The sequence below is a fragment of the Heterodontus francisci genome, chromosome 6 (assembly GCF_036365525.1).
Source record: "Heterodontus francisci isolate sHetFra1 chromosome 6, sHetFra1.hap1, whole genome shotgun sequence".
NCBI lineage: Eukaryota > Metazoa > Chordata > Chondrichthyes > Heterodontiformes > Heterodontidae > Heterodontus > Heterodontus francisci.
In genome coordinates, this window is record NC_090376.1 from 69,274,236 (window position 1) to 69,300,578 (window position 26,343).

General features: G+C 43.7%; 1 protein-coding gene and 1 long non-coding RNA gene across 4 annotated transcripts in view; one reads left to right on the forward strand and one right to left on the reverse strand.

Moving 5' to 3' along the window:
- Positions 1 to 4,610: 4,610 nt before the first annotated feature.
- On the reverse strand, positions 4,611 to 13,774 carry LOC137370978 (uncharacterized). Its single transcript, XR_010975152.1, has 3 exons — positions 13,657 to 13,774; positions 7,539 to 7,667; positions 4,611 to 5,062 (listed from the first exon to the last, which is right to left on the reverse strand). It is a non-coding gene; the product is annotated as an uncharacterized lncRNA (long non-coding RNA).
- An 880-nt stretch (positions 13,775 to 14,654) lies between these two features.
- creg2 (cellular repressor of E1A-stimulated genes 2) overlaps positions 14,655 to 26,343 on the forward strand; it is a 30,833-nt gene continuing 19,144 nt past the window's right edge. Inside the window, exon 1 of one of the 3 annotated variants that reach the window (XM_068033857.1) lies at positions 14,655 to 15,176. In XM_068033857.1, the coding sequence (XP_067889958.1) occupies positions 14,742 to 15,176 (435 nt within the window). In that variant the 5' untranslated portion in view covers positions 14,655 to 14,741. The remainder of the gene's footprint in view (positions 15,177 to 26,343) is intronic. The other 2 variants (XM_068033855.1, XM_068033856.1) reach the window with 2 other exon arrangements.

The window sequence follows — 26,343 nt, forward strand, 5'->3', positions numbered from 1 at the left end:
GATTGGTTAAAGAGATAAACAGTTGCTTTCTCTGTTCATACAGGTCCCAGATAGCCTGTAGAGGGTGCCACACTGTTTGGTTGTTTGACTGATAGCAACTTGCCGTGCAAAAGTTCACCTTTGGGCAAGTATAAATCTATCGAATGGCAAGCTGTGTTCATTCTCATCTCACAGCAAAATAAGACCCATCATTTCTTTCGTATCCATCATTTTAAGTCACCAAATCCATCAGCGTTGTTATCAATTATCCTATCAGAGTTTAACACAAGCTCTGTGTTTGCAGAGTGTTATTATACAGGCTACGTTAGAATGGAATCTAAAACCGTAGTTCTAGCAATAATGCAACAATTGTGGTAAGAGTACCACATAGTAATGTTCATGCAAAATTGAGTCCTTTTGAGTCACATGTTTTCACCCTTGCCTTCCACCAACCCTACCCCTACACCACCCCTCCCCCCAACTATATGGACAAAGATTAGCAGTGGCAACAAGTTAATTCAAATAATCCTGTACCATTATGTGTTTTACTCTTGGTATCCTTTTTTCCATTTCTAGCTATCTTCCTCTCATACTCTAATTTCTTTCTCCTGATTAACCTCCTCTAGCTCTACAATATTATTGTGTTAAAGATAGTATTCTTACCATTGTATTACAGATAGAAATTGGTGCTTCTGTCATTGTCAATGTTAATAGTTATCTGCACAATGTTTAAAAAACTAATTTGCTTTAAACTTTGTGATTATTCCTTACAGTTAATTCAGGTTTTGGTTGAAGATGAACCAAGTAAAAGTACTCTTAAACTGAATTTGTCATTAGGGAAGAAAGCAGTTGTCACTTTAAAGAATGGTCAGACATTTGAAATCCACACTTCCAGGATGCAGCAACATGTTGCTGGTGACGTGCAAATATAAGTGACTTATACTGTGTACAAAAACAGCACTGCTGAAAGACGAGAATGCCTGAGAATGGAATGATTCCATTATTACTTACACTGATGTGGAAGTTTATCTATCTTTAGAAATTTAAGATTTAAAAAAATGTACAATTGTTGACTTTATTTAGTATAATTTACAAATGTTTGGTAATTTGATCAGAAATGGAGTCAAAGATTGGGGATGGGGAGGAGGACATGTTGCAATATTATTTAGTATATCAGATTTCTATGATTCTGAATGGAAGATCAATTATCCGTAGCATGGTTGGAACAATCCCTCCATCCATCATAGCTCTGCCCCTAAATATATTATTGCAATTGAACTTTTTGTTTCTTTTCACCTTTATAGCTGATGTAACCAACAAGTGCAAACAAATTTCATTTATATAGCATGTTAATTAAAGGAAACGTTATAATAAACTATTCTTTCTTATTTTCAATTCCATTAATAATGTCTAATTATCAACAGTATAGAATAGAAGCTACTTGGTAAAAGGCACTGCCAGGTGAAGTACGAGGCAAACAGACTAGAAAGATCCAGATATGATTACTAGTCTATGCTGTATTAGCTGATCCTATCCAGGGTAGGTGTGGGAACAATAATTGATTGCAGTACCCTGAGCTATAGACAAAATCAGCCACCATTCCAGCTCCTGGAAAATGTGCATATCTGCATGTTGGGTAAAAACATGATTGGGCCTGATTTGATGTTCTCCATGGTTTACCAACACTCACTGTAAATGAGGAATGATACTCGAGGTTTACTGACATCTGTAGAACCATACCCAACAAGAGTTAATGCCTTCAGTAGAGGAGAGGAAAAGAGAAAATTGTTTTTTAAAATGTCCTTCAAGTCAATCAGTCAGTTATTAGCAATTTTTAGGCTGATCACAGTTGCCACATGGCTTCACCATCACACTCTTCCATCTGCCAGTTCCCACAAATGCATGTTCATTGTCACGCTTCCATTCAGATTACATTGTCACAGCTTTGCCTTGCACAGAGCTTTTTCCCAGCTGAAACCCATTCTGTAAATTGAGTATGTTGAACTTGAACCAGGCAGCATATTAGCCCTGTCCAGTGATGAGCCTATATAAATCCTTAACACCTCTGTTAGAATACAGTCTGCAGTATAGGAATAATATTGAAGCTTCAGCGAGGTTACAATGAAGATTACTGGGATGCTGTCTGGCAAATACAAAGCAGAACTTAAAAAATTTGATGCTTGTTCATTACATGCAGGAAGGAACACGATCATTAATCACCCACACAGATAATAGTGGCATACAGCTGTTAAACACCAAATTACATGCTACTGCACAAAAGCATGATGCACAACTAGTTATCACAATAACATAAAATGAAATGGCTTAAAAGGTCATTGTTGAGCATAATTGTGTGGTGACTAAATAGAGTTGCTGAATATCACAAATAACAGGTTCAATCTGTGCAAGAAAATAGGATTGTCCCCTGGTGAATGAACTAAGGAAATGCTTTTCCATTCAAAACTCTTTCTCTGCTTTCATAGGCCTGCACTGTCTGTACACAGTCCACTCACCACCACCCACCCACCCCCCCCCCCCCCATCCCCGACACCACCACTGATTATCATAACTCATGCATATTGGTTCTTAATACTTTAGGAAGGATGTGAGGGTGCAGAGGAGACTTACTGGAATGGTTCCGCGTATGAGGAATTTTAACTACAAGGTTAGGTTGGAGAAGCTGGGGTTGTTCTCCTTGGAGCAAAGGAGATTGAATGGAGATTTGATAGAGATGTACAACATTATGACAGGTGTAGATAAGGTAGACAAAGAAAAGCTGTTCCCATTAGCTGACTACAAGGACTAGATAACACAGACAGAAGGTTTTGGGCAAGAGATCCAATGGGGATGTGAGGAAGAACTTTTTTACGCAGTGAGTGGTATTGACCTGGAACCCACTGCCTTCGAGGGTGGTGGAAGCAGAGATGATCAATGATTTCAAAAGGAAATTGGATGGACACTTAAGGGAAATAAACTTGCAGTGCTACGGGGCTGAAGCGATGACTGGATTGCTCAACAGAGAACCGGCATGGACTCAGTGGGCTGAATGGCTTCCTTCTGTGCCATAATGAGTCTATGACTCTATTAGAATAACAGATTACAGGTGTTATGAAAGTGGTTCCAAATTTCTTTTAATTTTTTTGAGGACTTGGGTTTTAAAACTGAAAAGGATTCCATAGCCTGCTGGACTTTGTGTATTTTTTTTTTAAAAGAGGTCATTGGAAGATCTTTTGGACTTGGTTTGTAAACAACCCTTACTGGAAGTCACCTGTCTTCAGATAAATACCCAGAGGGGGCTTTTTGACCTGGGGAGATGACTGCAGAGGAGTGACAGGTCAAGATTTATAGGGGTCAGGAGGCTTGACTCTTGGGATATTGTTTTGGTTTCGCTTTGGACAGTCAGTTGGGGTTTGGACAGTGTTTTGAAAGGAGTTTAAAAAATCAACCTGCCAAGGACAAAACCCCAGCTCAGCCTTTTCCATCTCTTTGAAAAGCCTGCCAACTTTTCCATCTCTCTGAGAAGCTCTTAGAAGTGAGTGTAAGCAATAGAGAAATTGATGCTACATGCCTCCTAAAAGGCCTGCCAGAAACCCGTTTCTGCATTTCTCCTGGAAAGCCTGCCAAACTGATCTTCAACGTCGCCTGAGAAGAACTGTTCTAGAAAGATCCGTGACAGCCATCTATGTGTATTTGGGACGCCAGAATAAAGGGACAACTGACATCTTTCCACATCTCTTTTTTTATCCTTCAAGAATTAGCAAGTATTTGGTCAAACTATTCTTTTTTATCTTTTTTTTTAAACTGAGCTCTAAAGAGAAAATCTTTTTGTTTTTTGGTTAACCAGTGTGTTTGTGTGTGTGTGGGGCTAAGGTAAAAAGGGAACTTTCATATTTCAATTTGTATGTTAATGCTTTGCTTCATTACTGGTTAAGTCTTGTTTCATAATTGATAATTTTGTAGTTTATTAAGGAAACCTGGTTGGTGTATTTGATTCTGGGATAAAGAGTAGAGCATATGATTGACCACATCAGTAACTGGGTAAACATTTAAATATATGTTGTGACCTGTGAAGAAGTGGAACTAGAAAAGACACTGCACTCCCCCCACCTCGGTCGTAACACAGGGCAATATCATAAAAGTGTTTAAAGTTATAAAAAGATGGTATAGGGTTGATGGAGGTAGACTCTTCCTATTAATTAACGGAGGGCCATAGATAAAAGATTGAAATGTAAGAGATTTAGGACAAAGAGCAGGAGAAGCTTCTTCACAAAGAGCTGACTGTTAGCAGCTGAGGCAGAAATTATGTCAATATTCAAGATTAGATTGGTTAAGTGGATGAAAGAAAAGGAGATAAAGGAATATAAGAACATTCAGTGGGATGCAGGTCTTCCAGGTACCCCCCTTTCAGCAGGTCGTGTAAATGCAGGGTTAATGCAACTAGGGCTATTTATTCATGTATAGGCTACAATAACGAATTGCATTTATGTAGCACCTTTGATGTAGTAAAGCATCCCAAGCAAACTGTAAGATTTAGGCTCAGGAGTCACAGATGGTCGAGAACTCATAAGTGATTTTAAAGTAGTTTATTAAGAAGCAACACATTAGATATGATGTACTTTAAGAGGTAGCAGTTTAAATATGATGATGCATAAGCTAAATAGACAGAAAAGACATACGACCCGTTACAGATTGAATGGATTACCGATCCCAGATTATACAGTTGGGTAGAACGTGTTGGAAGTCTCCCCGATGGATGAGGCAGGCAAGCTGTTGGTGGTGTCCTCAATCCTCAGAGTCCTCAGTCTTCTTGAGCTAATCAAAGTGTTAGGTCGGAGCCAGCATGAATCCATCTTGAAAAGCTCTTGTCCATCTGAAGAAGATCCCTGATTTCTCTCAAGTTCTTGTTTATATACTTTATTTCTGGTGACTGGTGAACGTACCACGTTAATCATATTAAAGGTAATCCCTCCCATTTCTGTCCAGAGCCCACGGATTCATCTTGTGGCTCATCGCTTGCTGGGACATTCCACTGTCCTTGGCAGAGATAACAGGCCTACGTTATCCTGGCTGCCTGCCATAGGATCTTTTTGAAGAGAGAGAGAGAGAAATACAATCACAATACTAAGTCTATTAATTCCACGATAATTCTATATTATTCTGAAAAGTATTATTAAAAGGTCCCATTTCTTACAGATCTCTCCCCTCCCCCCCCCCCACCCCCCCACCGAGAAGGAAATAACTTTATTGACTTCCCACAATTGGCCCATGACTAACCTAACTATTTCTAAGCTGCCACCAAGAATAAATGTAAGAACTTTTCCAGTAAAATGTCATAAATACATATGGTTCAAACAAAAGATCATGCACGGCCATAAAAGATTCTTCAGCTCTCATTTTACCTGTATTCATCTTGTGGATCCTTCTTGCCAAGTATTAAACCTGGCCCTCAATTATCTTAATCTAGACTCCATATCCCTCTTTGCGTTAAATGCCCAACAATTTTACTCCCTCCGACAGGTACCTGAGGTCAGTTTCTCTATAGAGTATGATGATTTAAAATGTTGTCTCATTCTACTGACCACAATAACTATTCCATGGTGTCCTGTTAAGTAGTTGAGCATGTCTGAGACCCGTTCTTCATGAAGAAACATGCATTTCTGCATGTTAGTTACTTCACATGCAACAAATCACATCTGCACACTCACATCAGTATCCCAACATCATGCCACAAGTTCCATCTGATAAAAGCCATTCTAGGATTTTCGGGTGATCTTATCAAAAGATCAAGGGGTGGGGGTGTCTATCTGAAGCCTTCTGATTATCTCCCCCTGCAAAGTCCCAATGTCTCGGGTAGTGGCCAGACTATCACATGCATTTTTCTTAAAAGGTCCATAGGCAAGGACACAGACATCTCTAAGAGAAAGCTATCAATTTATAAGTCTCATCTACACTTTCCTGAATGTAGAACGTACAGAGATACCAAATTGATATATTCCATTGAACCACACACGAGGTGAGTTTTTCAAATTCCCATTTGGTGATGTGATTTTCCTGTCTCTATCTTTTACTCTAAGTGAGGCATCCCATTACCATTCTATTTTATTCATCAGCCCTGGAGGAACGTTACAGTCCAATGGAATAGTCTCATAATATCTTTAGATCAAAAATCATACATTTCCCAGTGCTGCCAGTTATTAACCCATTTGTTTGTTTGTTCTCTATTTTAGATGACCTTTTATGTTCCAAGCATTTTGAAATTATCCCAAATTCAAACAACAGTGTTGTTGGGCTGACAGGTTTCGTCAATGTTCAATTTGTTTTCTCCCCCAAAAGGAACCTCATTTTTTTTGAGACTCAGGAACCACCTCTAGGTGGTTTTTCCATAAGTTATTTTGTTGAATGAAAGTTTGATTATCCCCTTAAATTTCAGGTAAATTTTCCCTTTGAGTGCTTGCAATAACCACTCATATAAATGTAATTTTGTTTATCAATTCCAATTTCTTGTGCCCAGGCTTGGTGGTTTTAAAATTTTGCTTTCACAACATAGTCCCCCCAAAAAACGAGGTTCCTTTTGGGGCAGTAAAACAAATTGTACATTGACAAAACCTATCAGCCAATAGCACTGTTGTTGGAATTTGGGATAATTTTGAAATGTTCCCCATTTTCAAACATTTCGTTTTGGAAGATAACAAATAACAAAACTCTTTGAAAAGGCAGAGCCTTTAGTCCAAATTGCCAACATGCTGTGACATTTTGGGCTGAATTTTATGAGTGCGTCGTAGTTCGCGGTGGCGCACTCTGATGGTGGCAGCATCCTGTGCGGATGCGCCATCCCTGAGCCCCTGCAATATTTCGCGCAGGGACTCATTTAAATGGAGGGGACGGGGCAGTCACTGCATTTCCAGCAACGGCGTCCGGCACCACCACGCAGGTGCCGGCACCATTTTTAAAGGCTTCAAGCCTTTCAGTTACATTCACATCTTTAAAGGTCCCGCTTTGATAAAAATTTGAGTAAAGGTTTAATTTAACCTTGAATCCCCTCTCCCAACCCCCCCTCCACTGTGTAATTAACACATAAATTGACCTGTCCCCAAAAAACACTTTGAAATTCTGAACTTCCCCCCCGACTTCAGCATCTTTGACCCTCAATCCCTTCCCACCATCCCCACAACCAATAGGAATAGTTTTCCCCACTCCTCCCCCTCCCACCCTGATAATTTCACTCCTCCCCCCTCCCCACCAGTGTCTTGCCTCGGAACTCCATACGGAGTTCAGAAGGCGCACGAGTTGCGGCCGGTGCCCGTAATATAGTTGTGGGACGGCCGCCCAGTCCAGGTAAGTTCATTACCATTTATTTTAATGCATTAAATGAAGGCAGGCCTTGCCGCTGCCGGTAATGTGAGACAGGGCTTTCTGTGTGTCGCGGGCGGGCCCCTCCCACAAGTATTTTACTGGCCCCCCCCGCCACAACCCACAGGATCGAGAGGCTGGTAAAGTCAACAGGACGTACTCTCAGCAAAGGAGGCTTCCCCACAGAGCACAACAACTATACAACTCACTTTTCAGGCAGGGACGCTTGACTGGAGGCAACAGCAACCTGCCACACCCAAAACACACACTTTCTTTCTCCAAAGCAGTGTTTCTCCACAGAGTGTAGCAATTCCTCTTTCCTCTGGGTGTTTTCCTGTCTTCAGGCATAAACAGAATCAAGGGTTTTAGGTCCCATACATTAGATTTGCAATTCCTTCAACGTTCTTTTAACTTCATGAAAAGATTAGAATTTTACTTGATACAGGAACTACTTTTCAAGAGAAAGAGTTTTCGCAGGGCTGTTTCTGGCCAGTTTCTAGTAGTAACTCTTTTAGCTTCTCACAGCTCCCTGGTCTCTTTCACACTTAAAATTCAGAACTTATTTTCAGAGAGAATAGGTCTTTTTCTCTGATCTATCAGCAAAATACACTGTTTCCCTCTGGTCTCTCTCACTGCAGAACTGAAACTTTTTTACAAACACGAAGAGTCACAAAACAATCATAAAACCTTCAGATTGTTTAGATACAAATTGCTCTGCAGCCTGGACTTCAAATTCCACAAGTCTCTGCAGTCACTGTTCACAGAAAGTAGCAACAGATCTTAAAGGCACACAGACCTCCTAATTTTTTTTTAGAAAAAAATAATAACTCTTATGACAATATCCTTAGGAACAAAAATCAGTCTTAACATTATCAACTTCAAATGAAAACATTTGCATCAGGGAAGACAGTATTTTAGATTCAACTCTAATTGTTTCCAAACTGTTTCGCTTCTTCCTGAAACTGATTTTTCAGTTTCTGATGTTTGTGAACAACACCCTGCTTTAACAATGACTCAAATATGGCTCAAATATATGGTATACTCTCAATTGTGTAAGGGTACTGCTTCATAGGAGCATGTCTGCTAATATCTTTGAGGTTGGTCATGTTTCCACAATCATGTTTATGGTTTGCGAATGCACGGCCTCTGGTATCAACAGTGAAGACTACCGGTCTCCCACCACTGTCATATTGGAGGGAGGAAACCACCTCTCTTTGGGCGGCCTGCTGGAGTCACAGTAGGTGTGGAGTTATTTGCCTGGGTACCTGAAGTACCGCAGCAACCGCCAAGCTCTGTTACTGATTTGCATGGCCTCTATTGCTGCCTCCATTCTCTCTAATCGCTGTTTGGCACAGTTGGGACTCATTGACACATTAATTCTGGAGGAGTAGGAGGAAAACAAGGCTTACTATTTCTGTCAGATCGCAACCCCCCCCCCCAACCCCCGCGCCTATTACAGCAGTCGCAAGCATAATGACCCAAGCTGTTACAGTTAAAACAACGCACTGGAACATTCCTTCTCCTCGGGATTCTAGGTGGTCCAGATTCCTGGCTGGGCAAGGGGCCTTCGATGGCTGCTACCTTAGCTTTCACAGCCATTCAAAGGAGGTTACCACGGACCTGGGTGTCACCAGACTGTACCAACGTGGATTATCAATTCATCCCAGGTCACTGTTTTAGTGTTATAAATGCCCAACCCACTATGGACTAATGGCTGGAGTCCTTTCAGGAAAAGGCTCTTAAAATCATGAGTATCATAATATGTATCAACATAGTCTTCCTGGTCCACCCCATCTCGAGTCTTTTGGTAACAGTCATGGAGTCTCTCTGCGTATGTACCCAGACTTCCAGTGGAGGCCAATTTGATGTTAACTAGGACCTTGTGGAAATCAATGTTCTCTTCCCCTAGGGCCCCACGTAGGTCAGCCTCCATTTCCTTGACTGAGTCTTTGTCATGGTGTCTTGGTCCATCTCTTGTTTTAACTCTAGGGAACATGCAGCTCGGAGAATCTGTTGAATGTTATTGCCCGCTAACTCTGGGCGTGAGGTCTTAAAGATTTCCCATTTTGGCACAAGGAGGAGGGTGTCAGTGCTCATATCTACTGTTATCCCTAATGTTTTCCTCAGGTCCTGAACCTTGCTGGGGGAAAGCAGCCTGTGCATAGTTGTGATCTCTTCTCTGATCACATTGGACGAGGATGCTCTTCACTCCCTCCACTGTCTTAGTCTTAGCCTGTCCTGTGGCCCTGGCTCATGTGACCACACAGACTGGTATTTTCGTGTCTGTCTTTTATCGGAGAGGTGGAGCAGAGGTGGTGAGGTTCTCAACTATATTGTCCCAACAAGGGCCAGGATCACCTGCTCTCATTTTGGAGACAGCAGCCACTACTGCCTGTTGTTGGCCAATTTGTGCCTGGAGTTGACAGATTTTAGCAAAACACTGTGCATGGTCTGCTTCAGGGGACGTGACAGTTTGTTGCTGAACTAACTCCCTCAAAGCGTCTCTTGCATCGTCTAACTCTTCACTTAGTCTAGTATTTTCTGTCTGTAATTCAATATTTTGTTCCAGTATCTGCTCTAGCTTTTTTCTTGTTTAACACGCACTGTCATGCGCATCCTGTTCCCAGCGTAACTGATTGTGCAGGATGACAATGCTCTTCTGCCAACCTTTGCTTTGTTTTTGTAACTTATCCACTTGCTCGCTTAGTTCTTGTTTTTTTCTATTTAACTGTGAGGTACATAAATGTGCCCCATAGGCCAGTTTATTCCGGCCCTTTTTGAACTTAAGTTTGCATTTCTGAACCTCTTCAGGGAGCCTACAGAGAATGCACTCATAAACCCCATCATACTCCTCTAAAATTCTCAGGATATCTTTCACCCCAGGTGCACCTGTTTTCTCTGCCAGGCTATCTGTCAACTGTTCCTTATGATATGCCGATCAGCAGTGGCTGGAAAAATTTGCATTTTAAGAGACAGTTGCCTGGGAAAAGACAATGGAACTGCTCCCTGATCCAAGTAACCTAAATAGATTTTGATCACCAGACATTGAATGTGTAACAAGCCAGCATTCCATCCACCCACCTGCGCCTCCCCCCCACAACTCCCACTGAGGGTGGCTGCTCAGATGGAGAACCCACAAAACGCAGGAGAGTTTGTTGAAAAAACTTAGTTACATGGTTAACCTGCTGGCCAACTTGGAGGTCTGAATTGTGCTTACAGGACAGTTTGAAGATAGAGACTGCTTTGAAGACAAAAGAAAGGTCTCTCTCTCTCTCATGAATTTCCAGATCCACTGAAGTCACATAAACCTCAAGAGAGAAGACTCCTACATTGAAACAAGTTTGAAAGCGTGCACTGGGCCCCAACGAAACGGCAAGATTTAACTGCAATCAAAGACTCTACATTGAACTCAAATGACAGTAAATGACCTCCAGTTATTGCTTCAAACATTTCCTTTTTTTGCTCCTTTTCTGTCTCTATCTATGAGTGTGTTTATCGCATGCTAGCTTGGTCGCGTCGCATATTCATAGAAGTTTTAACCGAATTAGAGTTTTAAGGTTAATAAATTTACACCTTTCTTATTTAAATCTAAGAAAGCCTGTCTGGTTGGTTTCTTTGTCTTACAGTTGGAGAGCGGTGAACAAGGATTCACTGATGGGGAGCTAAAAAAAGTGTTTTAAAAATTAAAACCCTGTTACGGTCAAACCAGGCAAAGGCTGAGAGGGAACCCCTAGACCCCTTTCTCACCTGGTCATAACAAACCCATAATAAATTGAATGGTTTACCGATCCCAGATTATACAGCTGGGCAGAACGGTGTTGGCTGTCTTTCCAATGGATGAGGCAGGCAAGGTGTTGGTGGTCTCTTCGGGGTCCTCTGTCTCCTTGAGCTAACCACAGTGTTAGGCTGGAGCCAGCATGGATTCCCCCTTGAAAAGCTCTTGTCCATCTGAAGAAGACCCCCGATTTCTCTCCTGAGTACTTGTTTATATACTTTATTTCTGGTAGCTGATGAGTGTACCATATTCACAGTCATCCCTCCCATTTCTGTCCAGAGCATGTGGAGTCATCTTGTGGCTCATCACTTGCTTAGACATTCTGTTTAACATTTATCCATGAGATCCCACCTTATCAGCTTTAGGAATGTCTTGTTTCAGACTCTGTGCTAGAATGTCCTTGGCAGAGATAACAGGATCTTGCTTAACAGAGAGAGAGGGAATCACAATACAATTAATTCCCTAAGAATTCTATATTATTCTGATAAGTATCATTATTAAAGGTCCCTGAAGCATTCTTATAAAATGCCAACATGATTGGGCTGAATGCCCTGTTTCCGTGTAACTTGTGCATTTCTATGTTTGGGTCAACAGCACACTATGCCATTGGGCAGATAACTATCAGACTTAGCCTATGACTCCAGTGAAGGGATTGATGAAGGGCAGCAAAACACCTTTTTAAAAAAAGTGAATTCCACTTCACATATCTTTATGGGGAGTATTACAATACAGTAAACCAAGTTAGTCATTTCTTTCCCCTTATGTGTAAATAGGAATCCTAGTTTACTTCAACAGCATCTGCTGCCTCTACAACTGAGAAAGAACAAGAGCAACAACTGCATGGGAAAACCATCACCTCCAGAGTTCTCCTCCAAGCCACACACCATCCTGACTTGGATATATATTACCATTCCTTCATTGGCACCGGGTCAAAATCCTGGAATTCCCTGCCTAACTGTATTGTGGAAGGAGCATCACCATAAGGGTAGGAGTGGTTCAAAAGGAAGGTCCCCTACCGCTTTCTCAAGATAATTAGGAATAGGCAATACATGTGGCTTTGCCAGCATTGCCCATATCCAGAAACTAAAAGTCAGCACAAACATCAATTGTGAAGCTTCACACACCATTTCTCCTTCCTGCGGAATTTAATCCTAGAATGCTATGCTACTGACACTAGGTCAGGTAAGGTGCCTAAACCAGCACATTTTTGGAAGGGTAAAATGTACTGCTGGGGGCCTTTGCTCTCCTTATTCTATCTTCTAATATGGTACAAATAACATCAAATGGTGAAAAACTCAATAAAATTATTTAATCTTTGTTGTAGGGGAATTGGGAGCTAATCTGCCCAGGACTTAATCAGAAAGCCCAGGTTGCTTGCTGGAGGATGGAAGGGCATGTGTTAGTGAAAAGGAAACCTTTTGAGTAAAATAGCAATTTTTTAAACTAGCCCTTAACCTTTGGAGCTGATGGGAGGGTTGATCGAACATAGTCATTTAAAGAATTATGTGCCACAAACAAGCCGCTAGAAGCTGTGAGAAAAGTTTACTGTGTGTGTGTGTGTGTGTGTGTGTTAGTATGGGGCGTGTGTGAGAATGTGTTTTTATTTTCTGAGACATACATACAGCAGCGATTCTCAAATTGGGGTCTGCGGACCCCTGGGAGATTCGTAGAGACTTCACAGAATTGTTACAGTGCAAAAAGAGGCCATTCGACCCATCGTGCTCGCACTGGCTCTCCAAAAGAGCAATTCCCTCAGTTCCATTCCCCTTCTCCCCATAACCATGCACATTCTTCCTTTTCATATAACTGTCTAATTCCCTTTTGAATGCTTCAATTGAAGCTGCCTCCACCATATTCTCAGGCAGTGCATTCCAGACCTTAACCACTCGCTGTGTGAAAAAGTTTTTCCTCATGTCACTTTTACTTCTCTTACCAAATACTTGAAATCTGTGCCCTCTCATTCTCGATTCTTTCATGAGTGGGAACAGTTTCTCTCTATCTACTCTGTCCAGACCTCTCATGATTTTGAATACCTCTATCAAATCAACTCTCAGCCTTCTCTTCTCCAAGGAAAACAGTCCCAACTTCTCCAATCGATCTTCATAACTGAATTCTTCATCCCTTGAACCATTCTCGTGAATCTTCTCTGTACTCTCTCCAATGCCTTCACCTCTTTCCTTCACCTTGCGCCCAGAACTGGATGCAGTACCCCAGCTGAGGCCGAACTAGTGTCTTATACAAGTTCAATATAACTTCCTTGCTCTCGTACTCTATGCCCCGATTAATAAAGCCCAGGATACTGTATGCTTTATTGACCGTTCTCTCAACCAGTCCTGCCACCTTCAATAACTTTTGCACATATGCACCCAGGTCCCTCTGTTCCTGCACCCCCTTTAGAATAGTACCCTTTATTCTATATCGTCTCTCCATGTTCTTCTGTCCAAAATTAATCACATTTCTCTGCATTGAACTTCATCTGCCACTTTTGTGCCCATTCCACCAACTTGTCTATGACTTTCCAAGGGTCCATAAAATAATGTGAAAGTACTTACCGAGCAGGTTCGGCCTTACAGGTGGCAGACTTGGGTGGCTGGAGGTGGACTCAGTGCAAGCTAGGAAGCGGAGCAGAGTGCAACCGCCATGTGTGCAGCGCAGAGGGGTCTGGCTGTCTCACCTAGGAGGAGAATGTGCGTACAGGAAAGTTGAGAGCAGCACAAAGATCGCTATATCTAAATAATCTACACATTATTAAATTAAATTAAAAAGCATTATGAAAACACTCTTTACATGCAGCACTTCCACATTTTGAGTATTATATAGCATTCTAATTTAGAGCCGGGGGGAGTATCCGTGATTACTAACCCATTTGGAAAGTGGCCCTTCAATCAAAAGAATTTGAGAACCACTGACATAGAGGCAGCCGTCCCCACCCTCGTATAATGGTTCACTGCACCAGTGGGATGGGGGCACAGAACAGGTGCACCCCCCACCCTACTTTGAGTAGGCCCTGTAACTACAGCCCTAAACAGTGACAATATGCATTCGGTACAAGTTCCCAAACCGACTCCGATATACATTTAACATCATCCCAGGCCTTCTCTCTGACGACGCAGAGAAGCATCCTAAATTCTGGGTTTTTGCAAACATTTTGTTTTAAAAACTATACGTGACCTTGAAGGTATAAACGCATTGCATTGAAAATATTCCCATGCACTATCCTTTCATTTCAACCAAATATATACATATATATTAAATGTTAGAGGAAACTTGTTCCCATTCTAAAAGGCCTCCCGTTTTCTTTGCAGAAGTATGCCATTTTTGTGACACGGTGAGCAATCCTGATGCAACATAAATTGTTTTATCACATGATTAGCAAATGAAAAAACACAAGAGAAAAGGTTTGCCAGGTATATTTCCAGGGCAACAATTCTCCCTTTAATTATGTCTTTTTAACAGGTCGATTTGGAATATGAGGTGCTGCTAATTGAAAGATACCAAGAGTGCAAGAAGCTTTGCCTCAGCCAGCAGATGGTGCTGCGTTGAATTACAGTGTAGGCTGTCTTTTTTTAGGTGTTTTATTGAAAGATTGTTTAGGTCCAGGCGCACTGCTGGCTGAGATTTCCTTGCTGGAGGCGCCATGACAGTGCTGTCCCTGCTTTCACTTGCCTTGCTGGGTTGGATGGTGCACTGCAGCCGCGGTTATGTGATCGTCAACTCTGTGTCCTGGGCAGTCACCAACCAGGAGGAAACAGTGTCCACAGAGGAGGAGGAGGTGGACGTGCTGCCTAACCGCCTCTTCGAGAGCAGCAGCAGCATCTGGAAAGCCTCCTACCCCGCCGCCGTCTACCAGGAGAAGGATAGAAACGGTAGGGCCATGGCCAAACTACCGAGTCCTAAAGAGGTCCTCAGCTTCCCCTCCAGGATGTTTTCTTACCGGAGGGAAGGGCTGAGTGCGAAGGGTTCCGAGCAGATTTCCCCCGAGCCGCCCCAGCAGGAGAAAGCGCGGATCGCCCGCTACATGGTCCATTCCAACAACTGGGGCTTCTTAGCCACTCTCTCCACTCTGGATAAGGTACTGCAGCAGCATCCCGGGCTTCACACCTTTATTGCAGTTTATCGCTGCATGGATACCTTTCAAAACGAAGTAATAAGAGCGTGCTGTTAGATATAGGAGTAACCACGCTGTGTTGGGAATGAGTGTAATAACTTTACACCTTGGAAAAGATTGCTGATTTTCCTGGGTCAACTCATTTTATAATGTTCAGTACTATTTGATGAACTTAGAGCTTGGATTAGTACTTGCAACTATGATGTTGTTGTTATTCCAGAGACTTGGTTGAGGGAAGGACAGGATTGGCAGCTAAATGTTCCAGGATTTAGAAGCTTCAGGCGGGATAGAGGGGGATGTAAAAGGGGTGGGGGAGTTGCATTACTTGTTAAGGAGAATATCACAGCTGTACTGCGGGAGGACACCTCGGAGGGGTCGTGCAGTGAGGCAATATGGGTGGAGCTCAGGAATAGGAAGGGTGCAGTCACGATGTTGGGGGTTTTCTACAGGCCTCCCAGCAGCCAGCGGGAGGTTGAGGAGCAGATATGTAGACAGATTTTGGAAAGATGTAAAGGTGACAGGGTTGTAGTGGTGGGTGATTTTAACTTCCCCTATATTGACTGGGACTCACTTAGTGCTAGGGGCTTGGATGGGGCAGAATTTGTAAGGAGCATCCAGGAGGGCTTCTTGAAACAGTATGTAGATAGTCCAATGAAGGATGGGGCCGTACTGGACCTGGTATTGGGGAATGAGCCCGGCCAGGTGGTCGAAGTTTCAGTAGGGGAGCATTTTGGGAACAGTGACCATAATTCCATAAGTTTTAAGGTACTTGTGGATAAGGATAAGAGTAGTCCTCGGGTGAAGGTGCTAAATTGGAGGAAGGCTAATTATAACAATATTAGGCAGGAACTGAAGAATTTAGATTGGGGGCGGCTGTTTGAGGGTAAATCAACATCTGACATGTGGGAGTCTTTCAAATGTCAGTTGATTAGAATCCAGGACCGGCATGTTCCTGTGAGGAAGAAGGATAAGTTTGGCAAGTTTCAGGAACCTTGGATAACGCGGGATATTGTGAGCCTCGTCAAAAAGAAAAAGGAAGCATTCGTAAAGGCTAGGAACAGACGAATCCCTTGAGTAATATAAAGACAGTAGGAAGGAACATAAGCAAGGAGTCAGGAGGGCTAAAAGAGGTCATGAAAAGTAATTGGCAAACAGGATTAAGGAAAATCCCAAGGCTTTTTATACATATATAAAGAGCAAGAGGGTAACCAGGGAAAGGGTTGGCCCACTCAAGGACAGAGAAAGGAATCTATGTGTGGAGCCAGAGGAAATGGGCGAGGTATTCACCAAAGAGAAGGACTTGGTGGATGAGGAGCCTAGGGAAGGGAGTGTAGATAGTCTCAGTCATCTCATTATCAAAAAGGAGGAGGTGTTGGGTGTCTTGCAAAGCATTAAGGTAGAGAAGTCCCCAGGGGCTGATGGGATCTACCCCAGAATACTAAGGGAGGCAAGGGAAGAAATTGCTGGGGCCTTGACAGAAATCTTTGCATCCTCATTGGCTACAGGTGAGGTCCCAGAGGACTAGAGAATAGAAAATGTTTTTCCTTAGTTTAAGAAGGGTAGCAAGGATAATCCAGGAAATTATAGGCCGGTGAGCCTTACGTCAATGGTAGGGAAATTATTAGAGAGGATTCGTCGCGACAGGATTTACTCCCATTTGGAAACAAATGACCTTATTAGCAAGAGGCAGCATGGTTTTGTGAAGGGGAGGTTATGTCTCACTAATTTGATTGAGTTTTTTGAGGAAGTGACGAAGATGATTGATGAAGGAAGGGCAGTGGATGTTATCTATATGGACTTCAGTAAAGCCTTTGACAAGGTCCCTCATGGCAGACTGGTACAAAAGGTGAAGTCACACGGGATCAGAGGTGAGCTGGCAAGATGGATACAGAACTGGCTCAGTCATAGAAGACAGAGGGTATCAGTGGATGGGTGTTTTTCTGAATGGAGGGATGTGACTAGTGGTGTTCCGCAGGGATCAGTGCTGGGACCTTTGCTGTTTGTAGTATATATAAATGATTTGGAGGAAAATGTAGCTGGTCTGATTAGTAAGTTTGCGGACGACACAAAGGTTGGTGGAGTTGCGAACAATGATGAGGATTGTCAGAGGATACAGCAGGATATAGATCGGTTGGAGACTTGGGCGGAGAAATGGCAGATGGAGTTTAATCCGGACAAATGTGAGGTAATACATTTTGGAAGGTCTAATGCAGGTGGGAAGTATACAGTAAATGGCAGAACCCTTAGGAGTATTGACAGGCAGAGAGATCTGGGCGTACAGGTCCACAGGTCACTGAAAGTGGCAACGCAGGTGGATAAGGTAGTCAAGAAGGCTTACGGCATGCTTGCCTTCATCGGTCGGGGCATAGAGTATAAAAATTGGCAAGCTGTACAGAACTTTAGTTAGGCCACACTTAGAATATTGCGTGCAATTCTGATCGCCACACTACCAGAAGGACGTGGAGGCTTTGGAGAGAGTACAGAGGAGGTTTACCAGGATGTTGCCTAGTCTGGAGGGCATTAGCTATGAGGAGAGGTTGGGTAAACTCAGATTGTTTTCACTGGAATGACGGAGGTGGAAGGGCGACATGATAGAGGTTTACAAAGTTATGAGTGGCATGGACAGAGTGGATAGTCAGAAGCTTTTTCCTAGGGTGGAAGAGTCAGTTACTGGGGGACATAGATTTAAGGTGAGAGGGTCAAAGTTTAGAGGGGATGTGCGAGGCAAGTTCTTTACACAGAGGGTGGTGAGTGCCTGGAACATGCTGCCGGGGGAGGTGGTGGAAGCAGGTACGATAGCGACGTTTAAGAGGCATCTGACAAATACATGAATAGGATGGGAATAGAGGGATATGGTCCCCGGAAGTGCAGAAGGTTTTAGTTTAGGCAGGCATCAAGATCGACGCAGGCTTGGAGGGCCGAATGGCCTGTTCCTGTGCTGTACTGTTCTTTGTTCTCTTTATTTGTTTGAGTACTGTAACTCAGAGCTCAGCTCGCACTGCACCAAAACCAGGTACTGGGTTCCAACAGTGTAACATTCCCAGCAGAACTGGACACCACGTCTTGAAGGAAATATCATTTTATAAAAGAAGTCACTTTTACCTAGTTTTTAAGCTTAAGTATTCAGTGATGTGGCCCCTGGTAGGCTGATATCACGTCAGCTGGAATCAAATATAGGGGCAGATTTTTCTGGCACATGCTCTGGGTACAACTATATTGTGGGTGCAACACATATGAAAGAAAGAAAGATCCTTGACACTGCCAGAAAGGGGGAATTTCATCAAGGCAAATTTACCGTTTTTACACCTTGGAAAAGGTTGCTAATTTTCTTGAGCCAACTCATTGGTATATCAAAAATAAAATACTAAAATGCTGGAAATCTGAAATAAAAACAGGAAATACTCAGCTGGTCTGGCAGCATCTGTGGAGATAGAAACAGAGTTAACAGGCAGGATTTTCTTTCTGGGAATGGGAAACGGAAGTCAGGACCATTTCTGGGTCCCGAGCCTGCCCCTCGGGGGAAACAGTCACCGACCCCAATTTTCACGGAGATGCCCCTTAATTAACCTGGAGATGAGTTTGGTGGCCAATTAGCGGCCACAAGGGCGGAAACAGAGAGACTGTTGAAGTGTGGGCCTGATTTAAACAGACAGTTTCACTACCTTCAGTTTGGAATATCTTAGAATGTCTCAGGAGAGGCAGAGATCTGGAACCCGGGGCAGGGCAGCCCCCTGATTCACAGATGCAGACTTAGAGGTCCTCCTCGAGGCCATTAGAGAGAGGAGAGAGGTCCTCTTCCTGGAGGATGGCAAGAGGAGGCCATCCACCCAGACTAAGCAGGCCTGGATGGGGATAGCTGACACAGACAGCAAAAGGAGGGTGGCATGCAGAAATAGGCTCCAGTGTAGGTAGAGATTTAATGACCTAAACTGCTCTGGCAAGGTGAGTGTAGCTCCCAACCCCCAGGCCTCTGGGTTTTCACCCTTCAACAGATACATCAGCTGAGGAACCTGAGGCTGTATGCTGCTTCTGAACATGGGAGAAGTGTGTGCCCAGAGTATTTAATGAACCCTCAGAATGGCTCAGAGTCATAGTGCTGCCGAGGACCTTCCAGCAGTGACATATGCAGCTTCTAATGAATAGGAGCAGCTGGCATTGGCCATAGAGGCCAGCAATGCCTCATCATACTCTCTTTTGTCTTTGGAAGAGAAACGGGCTTATAATGCCCGCAAGAGGGCCCAGATGGTACGTGGAATTACCTGCATGTTATCACCAGTATGGAGAAGGAAGCCATGGACATTGCCAGGGTTGCAGACCACGAGAAAGTCTGGCAAGGTGAAATGGGCATCCGGGGTGGAGATGGTGATTCAAGAGTGCACTGTGTTCATTAAGGGGGTGCATTGCACTCCACCCTGTCCAGCAGCATACCAAACACTGAGTTACACTGGGGAGTCTTAACGATGCAGAGGCTTCTGCTCTCCAAGGTTAGTTCTCATGATCTCTTCTGGTGTCTCCCACAGGTGCAGATATTGAGGCACTGAGACCAACTCCCTCACCATCACCAGGCCAAGCACAGCAACAGCAGAGCTCAGAAAAGGCACCGTTGCACCTCACAAGTGCACCTTCCACCAGTGCAGATAATCACCCTGGTGGGTCTTCGTATGTGGTTAGATAGGGTGCACTGGGTGATGAACATGGCACCAGTGTGCAGGAGGAAGAGGCAGAGGCAGCTGTGGGCAGTCTCCATCGGAGGATGGAGGACAGACACAACCTTGCTCAGCTGGGCCCAGCAGTAGATGTGCTCCCACATGTGGGAGTTCTCTGAGGCAGTGCGGGGTCATGGGCTGAGAATGGAGGAGTCCATCCAGCTCAGGTGCCGCCATGGCTCAGGGCTTGGAACACATGAGTTTCTCCATTGAGATAGTGGCCAATCTCGTAGAGAGCATATGCAGTAGCACTTGGAGTGTATGCAGGATCTGCGCACTGATGTTCACAGGATGCATTCCACATTTTGTAGCCTTGACCATTCAGTGGCGCTGGAAGGGATGCCAGTTGGGCTCCAGCTGTTGCTCCCCTCCAGCCATCTGGAGCGCCAGCCAAGGGCTGAGGCACACCAAGGAGGACCTTACAGGGTGCAATCATCATCATCGGCCTCCTTGGCCCCTCTGACGGAGGAAGCATCTCTGCAGCTAGGCCCAGTGACGGAGGCTGCCTTACAATGATGCAGGTGCAGCAGCCTCTAGAGGTGCCCCCATGGATACCTCCACCTCGAGGACAAGTGAGCAGGTTGCCTCCGGCTCCTCAAGGCTACAAGGGGAGCACTGCATAGAAATGTCCAAGCAAGGAGGCCACTGGATCAGTCTGAACACAGAGTCAGTCACTGGGGTGTCTTCTATTTGTAACTGTGCACTGTTTTCCTTTATGAGAACCATGTAAATATTGACACAAGAAGCCACTTTGAGCCTCCTTTTATTAATGGTGGAACAAGAAAAGAGATGTGAAGACGAGTAAGGGTCCATCTACGGTGATGGTGAAACCTCTGGACTGATGTGTATCCTTCATTGGTGGTAAGAGCTTACGTGTTCCAGGCTGCGTCTTCCATAGAAGTGTTAGCGCAGGCAGCTCAGAGTCGGTTCTATACCATGCTGTTCCTCTTGGGTTAGAATGACTCAGCTGAAACCTGCCTGAATCAGATGATCCCTGATGTTGATGGCATCCTGACGAGACTCTTGAGCCCTGCGCTGGCCTGTCCATCTCCCTGTGCAGCCAGGGCACCTTGGTGTTCTGTATCTCCCCCTCTGCCTCATCTTCATCCTCCTCTTCCATGTCCTGCTCATCCTCTTCCTCCAGTGAGCTGTGTCCCTCCAGGGCCCAACTCTCTTCAAGGTCCACATCTCTCGGGAGGGCCATGTTGTAGAAAGCGCAACAGACTGCCATGATGAGAAAATCCTTTGCAGGAGTGTACTGCAGAGCACCACCTGATCACTCCAGGAACCAGAACCGCATCTTCAGTAGCTTGATGGCCTGTTCAGTGGTTGTCCTAGATGGCTTCGATTGTATCGCCTTTGTGCCTCTGTCTCAAGCTTTCGTAGAAGGGTGAGTAGCGATGTCTTCAAGGAATATCCCTGGGCCTCTAGAATCCATCAACGGAGTTTGGGTGAGTGGAGTGAAGAACTACGGCAGCCTGGACTGCTGGAGGATGAAGGAGTCATGGCAGCTGCCAGGAAAGTGAGTGCACACATGGAGGAGGTTCTTCTTGTGGTCACAAGTCCTGTTGATGAATCTGATTGGCTGGTCACTGGGTGCATTCATAGCTATATGGGTGCAATTGTTGATGCCCTGCATCAGGGGGAATCCAGCGATGGAGGTGAAACCCACTGCCCTGTGTACCTGCAAGGCCATGGCTGTCTGGAATTGAATGTACCGTCCAGCTCTCAGAAATAGGGTATCAGTGACCTGCGAGATGCAGTGGTGTGCAGCTGTTTGCGAGATGCCATCAAGGTCTGCAGGTGATCATTCGAAGGAGCCAGAAGAGAGGAAGTTCAAGGGTAGAATGACTTTGACTACAGGGCAGATCATGGCGAGCAGTGCTGCAAGGTGTGAGGTCTTCTGCAACGAGAGCACAGATCTCTGTGATCAGCTGTCTGGAGAGTTGCAGTCTCCGCAGTCCTTGATCATCTCAAGGTAGCTCCGTCTTCGCCGATAGATCCAATGCTGAGGGTATGGCCTCCATGTCCTTTCTGCCCTCTGCCCACCTGTTGCTTAGGGCTCTGGCGTTCCTGCGGAGGGTGTTGCTCCTCATCACCACTGGACCCAAAATCTGAGAGTCGTGTCCCTGTTGCCAGCTGCTGCTTTCCGTGTGCTCAGGTGGCCCCCACCAAATGTGTTTGGCAGCCGTTCCCCCTTCTATTATTGCCCCACAATGCCAGGAAGGTGATGACTCCCTGCACTGACTGAGCGCTTACCGCCAACTCTCCCTGCAACCTGCGCTGATCTGATGGCACCTGTGTGCCAACGTCCAAGTCCCCCTCTGCGCCATTCACCCTTTCATGGGCCCACCTAATTCCCTGGAGTGACCATGACTGGGTCCCGTTCTTTGTCCACCCTCATTCACCTGGTCTGCCCCAGACAGCACATGCAGCCTGTGCACCCCATCAAAATCAGAACATGACCCTTAATGAGCTCTCTTTTCTACACTGGTGAAACTTGCAGGTGTTGGGAAACTGGCACGCTGACCAGCACAGGTATTTTCGTCCCTTGCCCACCTCTGTTCCCACCCCAGTGGGACCTGACAGTTCAGCCCAGCGTTTCAGGTCTGTGACCTTTCATCAGATCTGATGAATGCTGCCAGACCTGCAGAGTTTCTCCAGCATTTTCTGTTTTTATTTCATTTGAATTGAATAATGGTTTCCACTAAACCCTGTATCTGTGCAATCTGCTGGGGTGTACAAAATTTAAGAGTGCAGCTTTTAAACAGCCTGTTCTGGCTGACTATTGCAAGAGCATGTGGAGGTGCAGCAGGTAAGTAAACAACATTGTTTGGCTCACTTATTTGTCTGCCAGCTGGCTTGACTGCATATCTCATGAATCTTTTTGTGCCAGTTTTCAAGAATATCTTACACATGACCAGTTGACGCAGAGAGCTAAAGAAGGGACCAGGGCATGGACAGAGGCAGCAAAGAAGATGCCACGATTTCACAGAGTTTGACCTGCAAACAATCCCTCAAGAAATTGAGATTAGGAGTCACAGGTTGCTGGGTGTCTGTGGCAGCAGACCTGCTAGAAATATCACTTGTGCCACCTGGATAGAGGTGCCACTACCACTGATGATAGCTCTCACTCCTTGAGCTGCAGAATAGTGCTGCAAAACGTGAAGTGACATGTCCAGAGCAAGCAATGTAACACACTGCCACTGTCGCTTTTCTTTCTTGGGCATCTGGGGACGTGTAAACTCTTCACCCTCTAAAAGTAACAACTGTGCAACGCACTCTTCACAATGCACTCTGGTTCTGTGGGGCGGTGGTGGGGGTGTGGGGTCACTAACCCGTGATATAACAGTATGACTACCCATCACCCCTAAAAGTAAATACCTGCATGCACAATTCTAAGATTCCTTTTAGTACTTTGAAAGGCTGATACCACCACATTTCTTAGATCATCTCTCCCATGGAACTTGTCACACATTCCTTAGCTGCCAGCCTTCAACTTCACCAGAGTTGTTGCAGGACAAATTGACATGATGAGGCGGTATCGCCAAACTTAAGTACCTCACACCCTATGAGGCTAAGGTTATAGATGTCACGGAGAGGCACTCTGCTTTTGCTGTGGGAGGTGTTGAGGTTGGGGGTATACTGCTGGTGCCAGGTTAGTTACTGAGCGCCTACACTATCACCCTGATATTCCTGTGAAGCACTGCATAAACCATGAGTTTCCACCTCTTCTCTTTTCCCTTAATGCCAAGGGGACAATTCAAATTTTAGCTTTTGTCCTCATTTCCTACAGATCTACCACAGAGGTGGGGAGGGGGTAGGGCACACAGAAGGAGGAAGATGATCATGAGGAGGAGGAAGAACAGAGACGCAACTATCTCCATGTGAACTGTGTTGATGAGGAGGGAGTTGGAAGGGGATGCATTCGGACTCAAGCCCAGCCATGAGTTCCGACAGGGAACTCCTGCCCCATGTTCCTTTGTCTAGAGCACTATACTGTCTGATCACTAGTTCCATACTGACTAGTGCTGTACTGTTTTGTTTATATAACATGCTGTTTGCTTTGTTGATTGCATTAGTTGGACACGTTGAACATTTGAGTCTGTCAGAACTCCTAGGTCTCTTTCAACTTCATCCGTAGTTATTGCAACACCATTCGTGGAGTATGCATTTTGTCTACTCTTTGTTCCTATGTGTAGCACTTTTGAGTTGTCTGTGTTAAATTTTATCTATCAATGTTCTTGCCCACTTAACATATCTTAATCCACTCATTTTTTAAATTTTTGCACTGCCTCTTTCAATTTCACTGGCCCTCTTAAGTTTGATATTGTGCAAATTTAATCACATTTCATTATGTTTCTGAATCCAGATCATTTATATAAATTGGTAACAGTATCAATTCCAGCACCTAGCCCACTCAGTACTGCAACTCTCTGCCTCCCCAGCATAACTCCTCTAATGTGTACTCATTGTTTCCTACCGTGGACCCTGAATCCCCCATCGCTTTAAGCTTAACTAGTAGCATTTTGTACGGAACTTTACCCAAGTTTTTTTTTAAAGTCTAAATCGTAAACATAGTGAGATTTACCACAGTCTACTTGCATTGTAACTTCTGCAAAAACATGATGTGGACAGTTTAAAGATAACTAACTGCAGTTAGACATCCTTTGATGTTTGCTAAAAACAAAATGGTGGAACTATACAGCAGGTTGATCACCATTGGAAAGGAAAAACAAAGTAATGTTTTGGATGAGACCCTTTATCAGGACTTTTATTGTTGTTATTTATCCTAGTTCCAGGCATTTAAAATGTTTATATTCAAAATAAATTTAGTGACTGTTTTAAATAAAATATATATATTTTTTAAATGTTTAAAATGTTATTTTCAGATACTTCTACGCATTGAGCCTCTCCATGTTGTATATACTGTTGGACCTACTGAATAAAATAAAAACCTGCCACATCTCTAATTTGCTTTCAATCTAGACACATGGAGGAGCACAAGAGCAATCAAGGGGATTTGGTCCTTTCATCTGTACTTCTTTCTCTTTTTGGGGAAAGTGAACAGCACAGTTGAGACTTTGAACTCAAAACATGGAGTATCACAGGCACAAAATATGTGTTCCATCACTTTGTGGTGCAGTGTTTTGGAATCGCAGTGGACAATTAATAAAAATGGGCTGCACAGATCTAATATGTGCAGATTCCAGCTTTCTTATGCACCAGGCATTAATCCATAGTCGGGCAGTAAGGAAAGATGCGTATTTAAAATAGCAGGTAAGCATTAAAATCGTAGAAATATATTTTACAGAAAAAGAAAAATCATGACCTTTTGGTTTACAGCGATATTTAGCTATCCACTTTCTCCTCATGGTATTTGAGTGATTTCTGCACCAATAATCTTCACAGGAGTTTTTGCGAGCATTGCTAATATTTCAAGTTAAATATTACACAAGGATAAGAGCATTGGTACGCTTAGTTATATTTGAATTCTTGCTTCAGTGTTTGTTCAATTCTGGTTGCTATTTATTTTGTTATAACATTGGGCAACTTACTGCTGTGGAACATGATTTGAGTAACAGTGGGATGCATTGCTGAGACAACATCTACTTACAGACAACAATCTAGACTCTGTAGAGAGCAATAATCCTTTCATGTACATTTCTCTGTTGAGTGCTGCTTTGTGAAGCATCATAGTTAGTTATTCAAATTATTACTTTCCATCTCCAGTCCCACATACAACTGACTAATTTCCAGATGAAAACTAGGTGCTAATAATAGTTTATCCCCACAAGTCCATACTTTCAACAATTGGTCACAGAAGTTAATCGAAAATTGTAGAATAAAAACGATTTCCCACTTGCATCATACAATTTATTATGTCCTCAAACTTATCTGTTTGCATTTTTTATGTTTTGCAGATAATATATTAAATGTATTTTACGGTAGTCATACTACTACAATTTGAACATTTGGTCAAAACCTTGGATTCTGAACAAGTCCACATGCAGGAAGGAACACTATCATTAATCACCCACACAGATAATAGTGGCATTCAGCTGTTCAACACCAAATTACATTCTACTGCACAATAAAATAAAATGAAATGACTTAAAAAGGTCATTATTGAGCAGAATTGTGTGGTGACTAACTAGAGTTGCTGAATATCACTTATAACAGGTTCAGTCTGTGTTAGAAAATAGGATTGGCCCCAGTGAATGCAACTAAGGAAATGCTTTTCTGTTCAAAACTTTTTATTTGCTTTCTGTACACAGTCCACTTTGTTCCCCCAATTATCATCATAACTCATGCATGTTAATTCTTAATTGTGAATCTAACCCTCATATTCCTATTGTGGATCCCAATTTCAGTGGAACTGACCCATTTACCTCACAAAATATTTCTGGGTATTTATACTGATT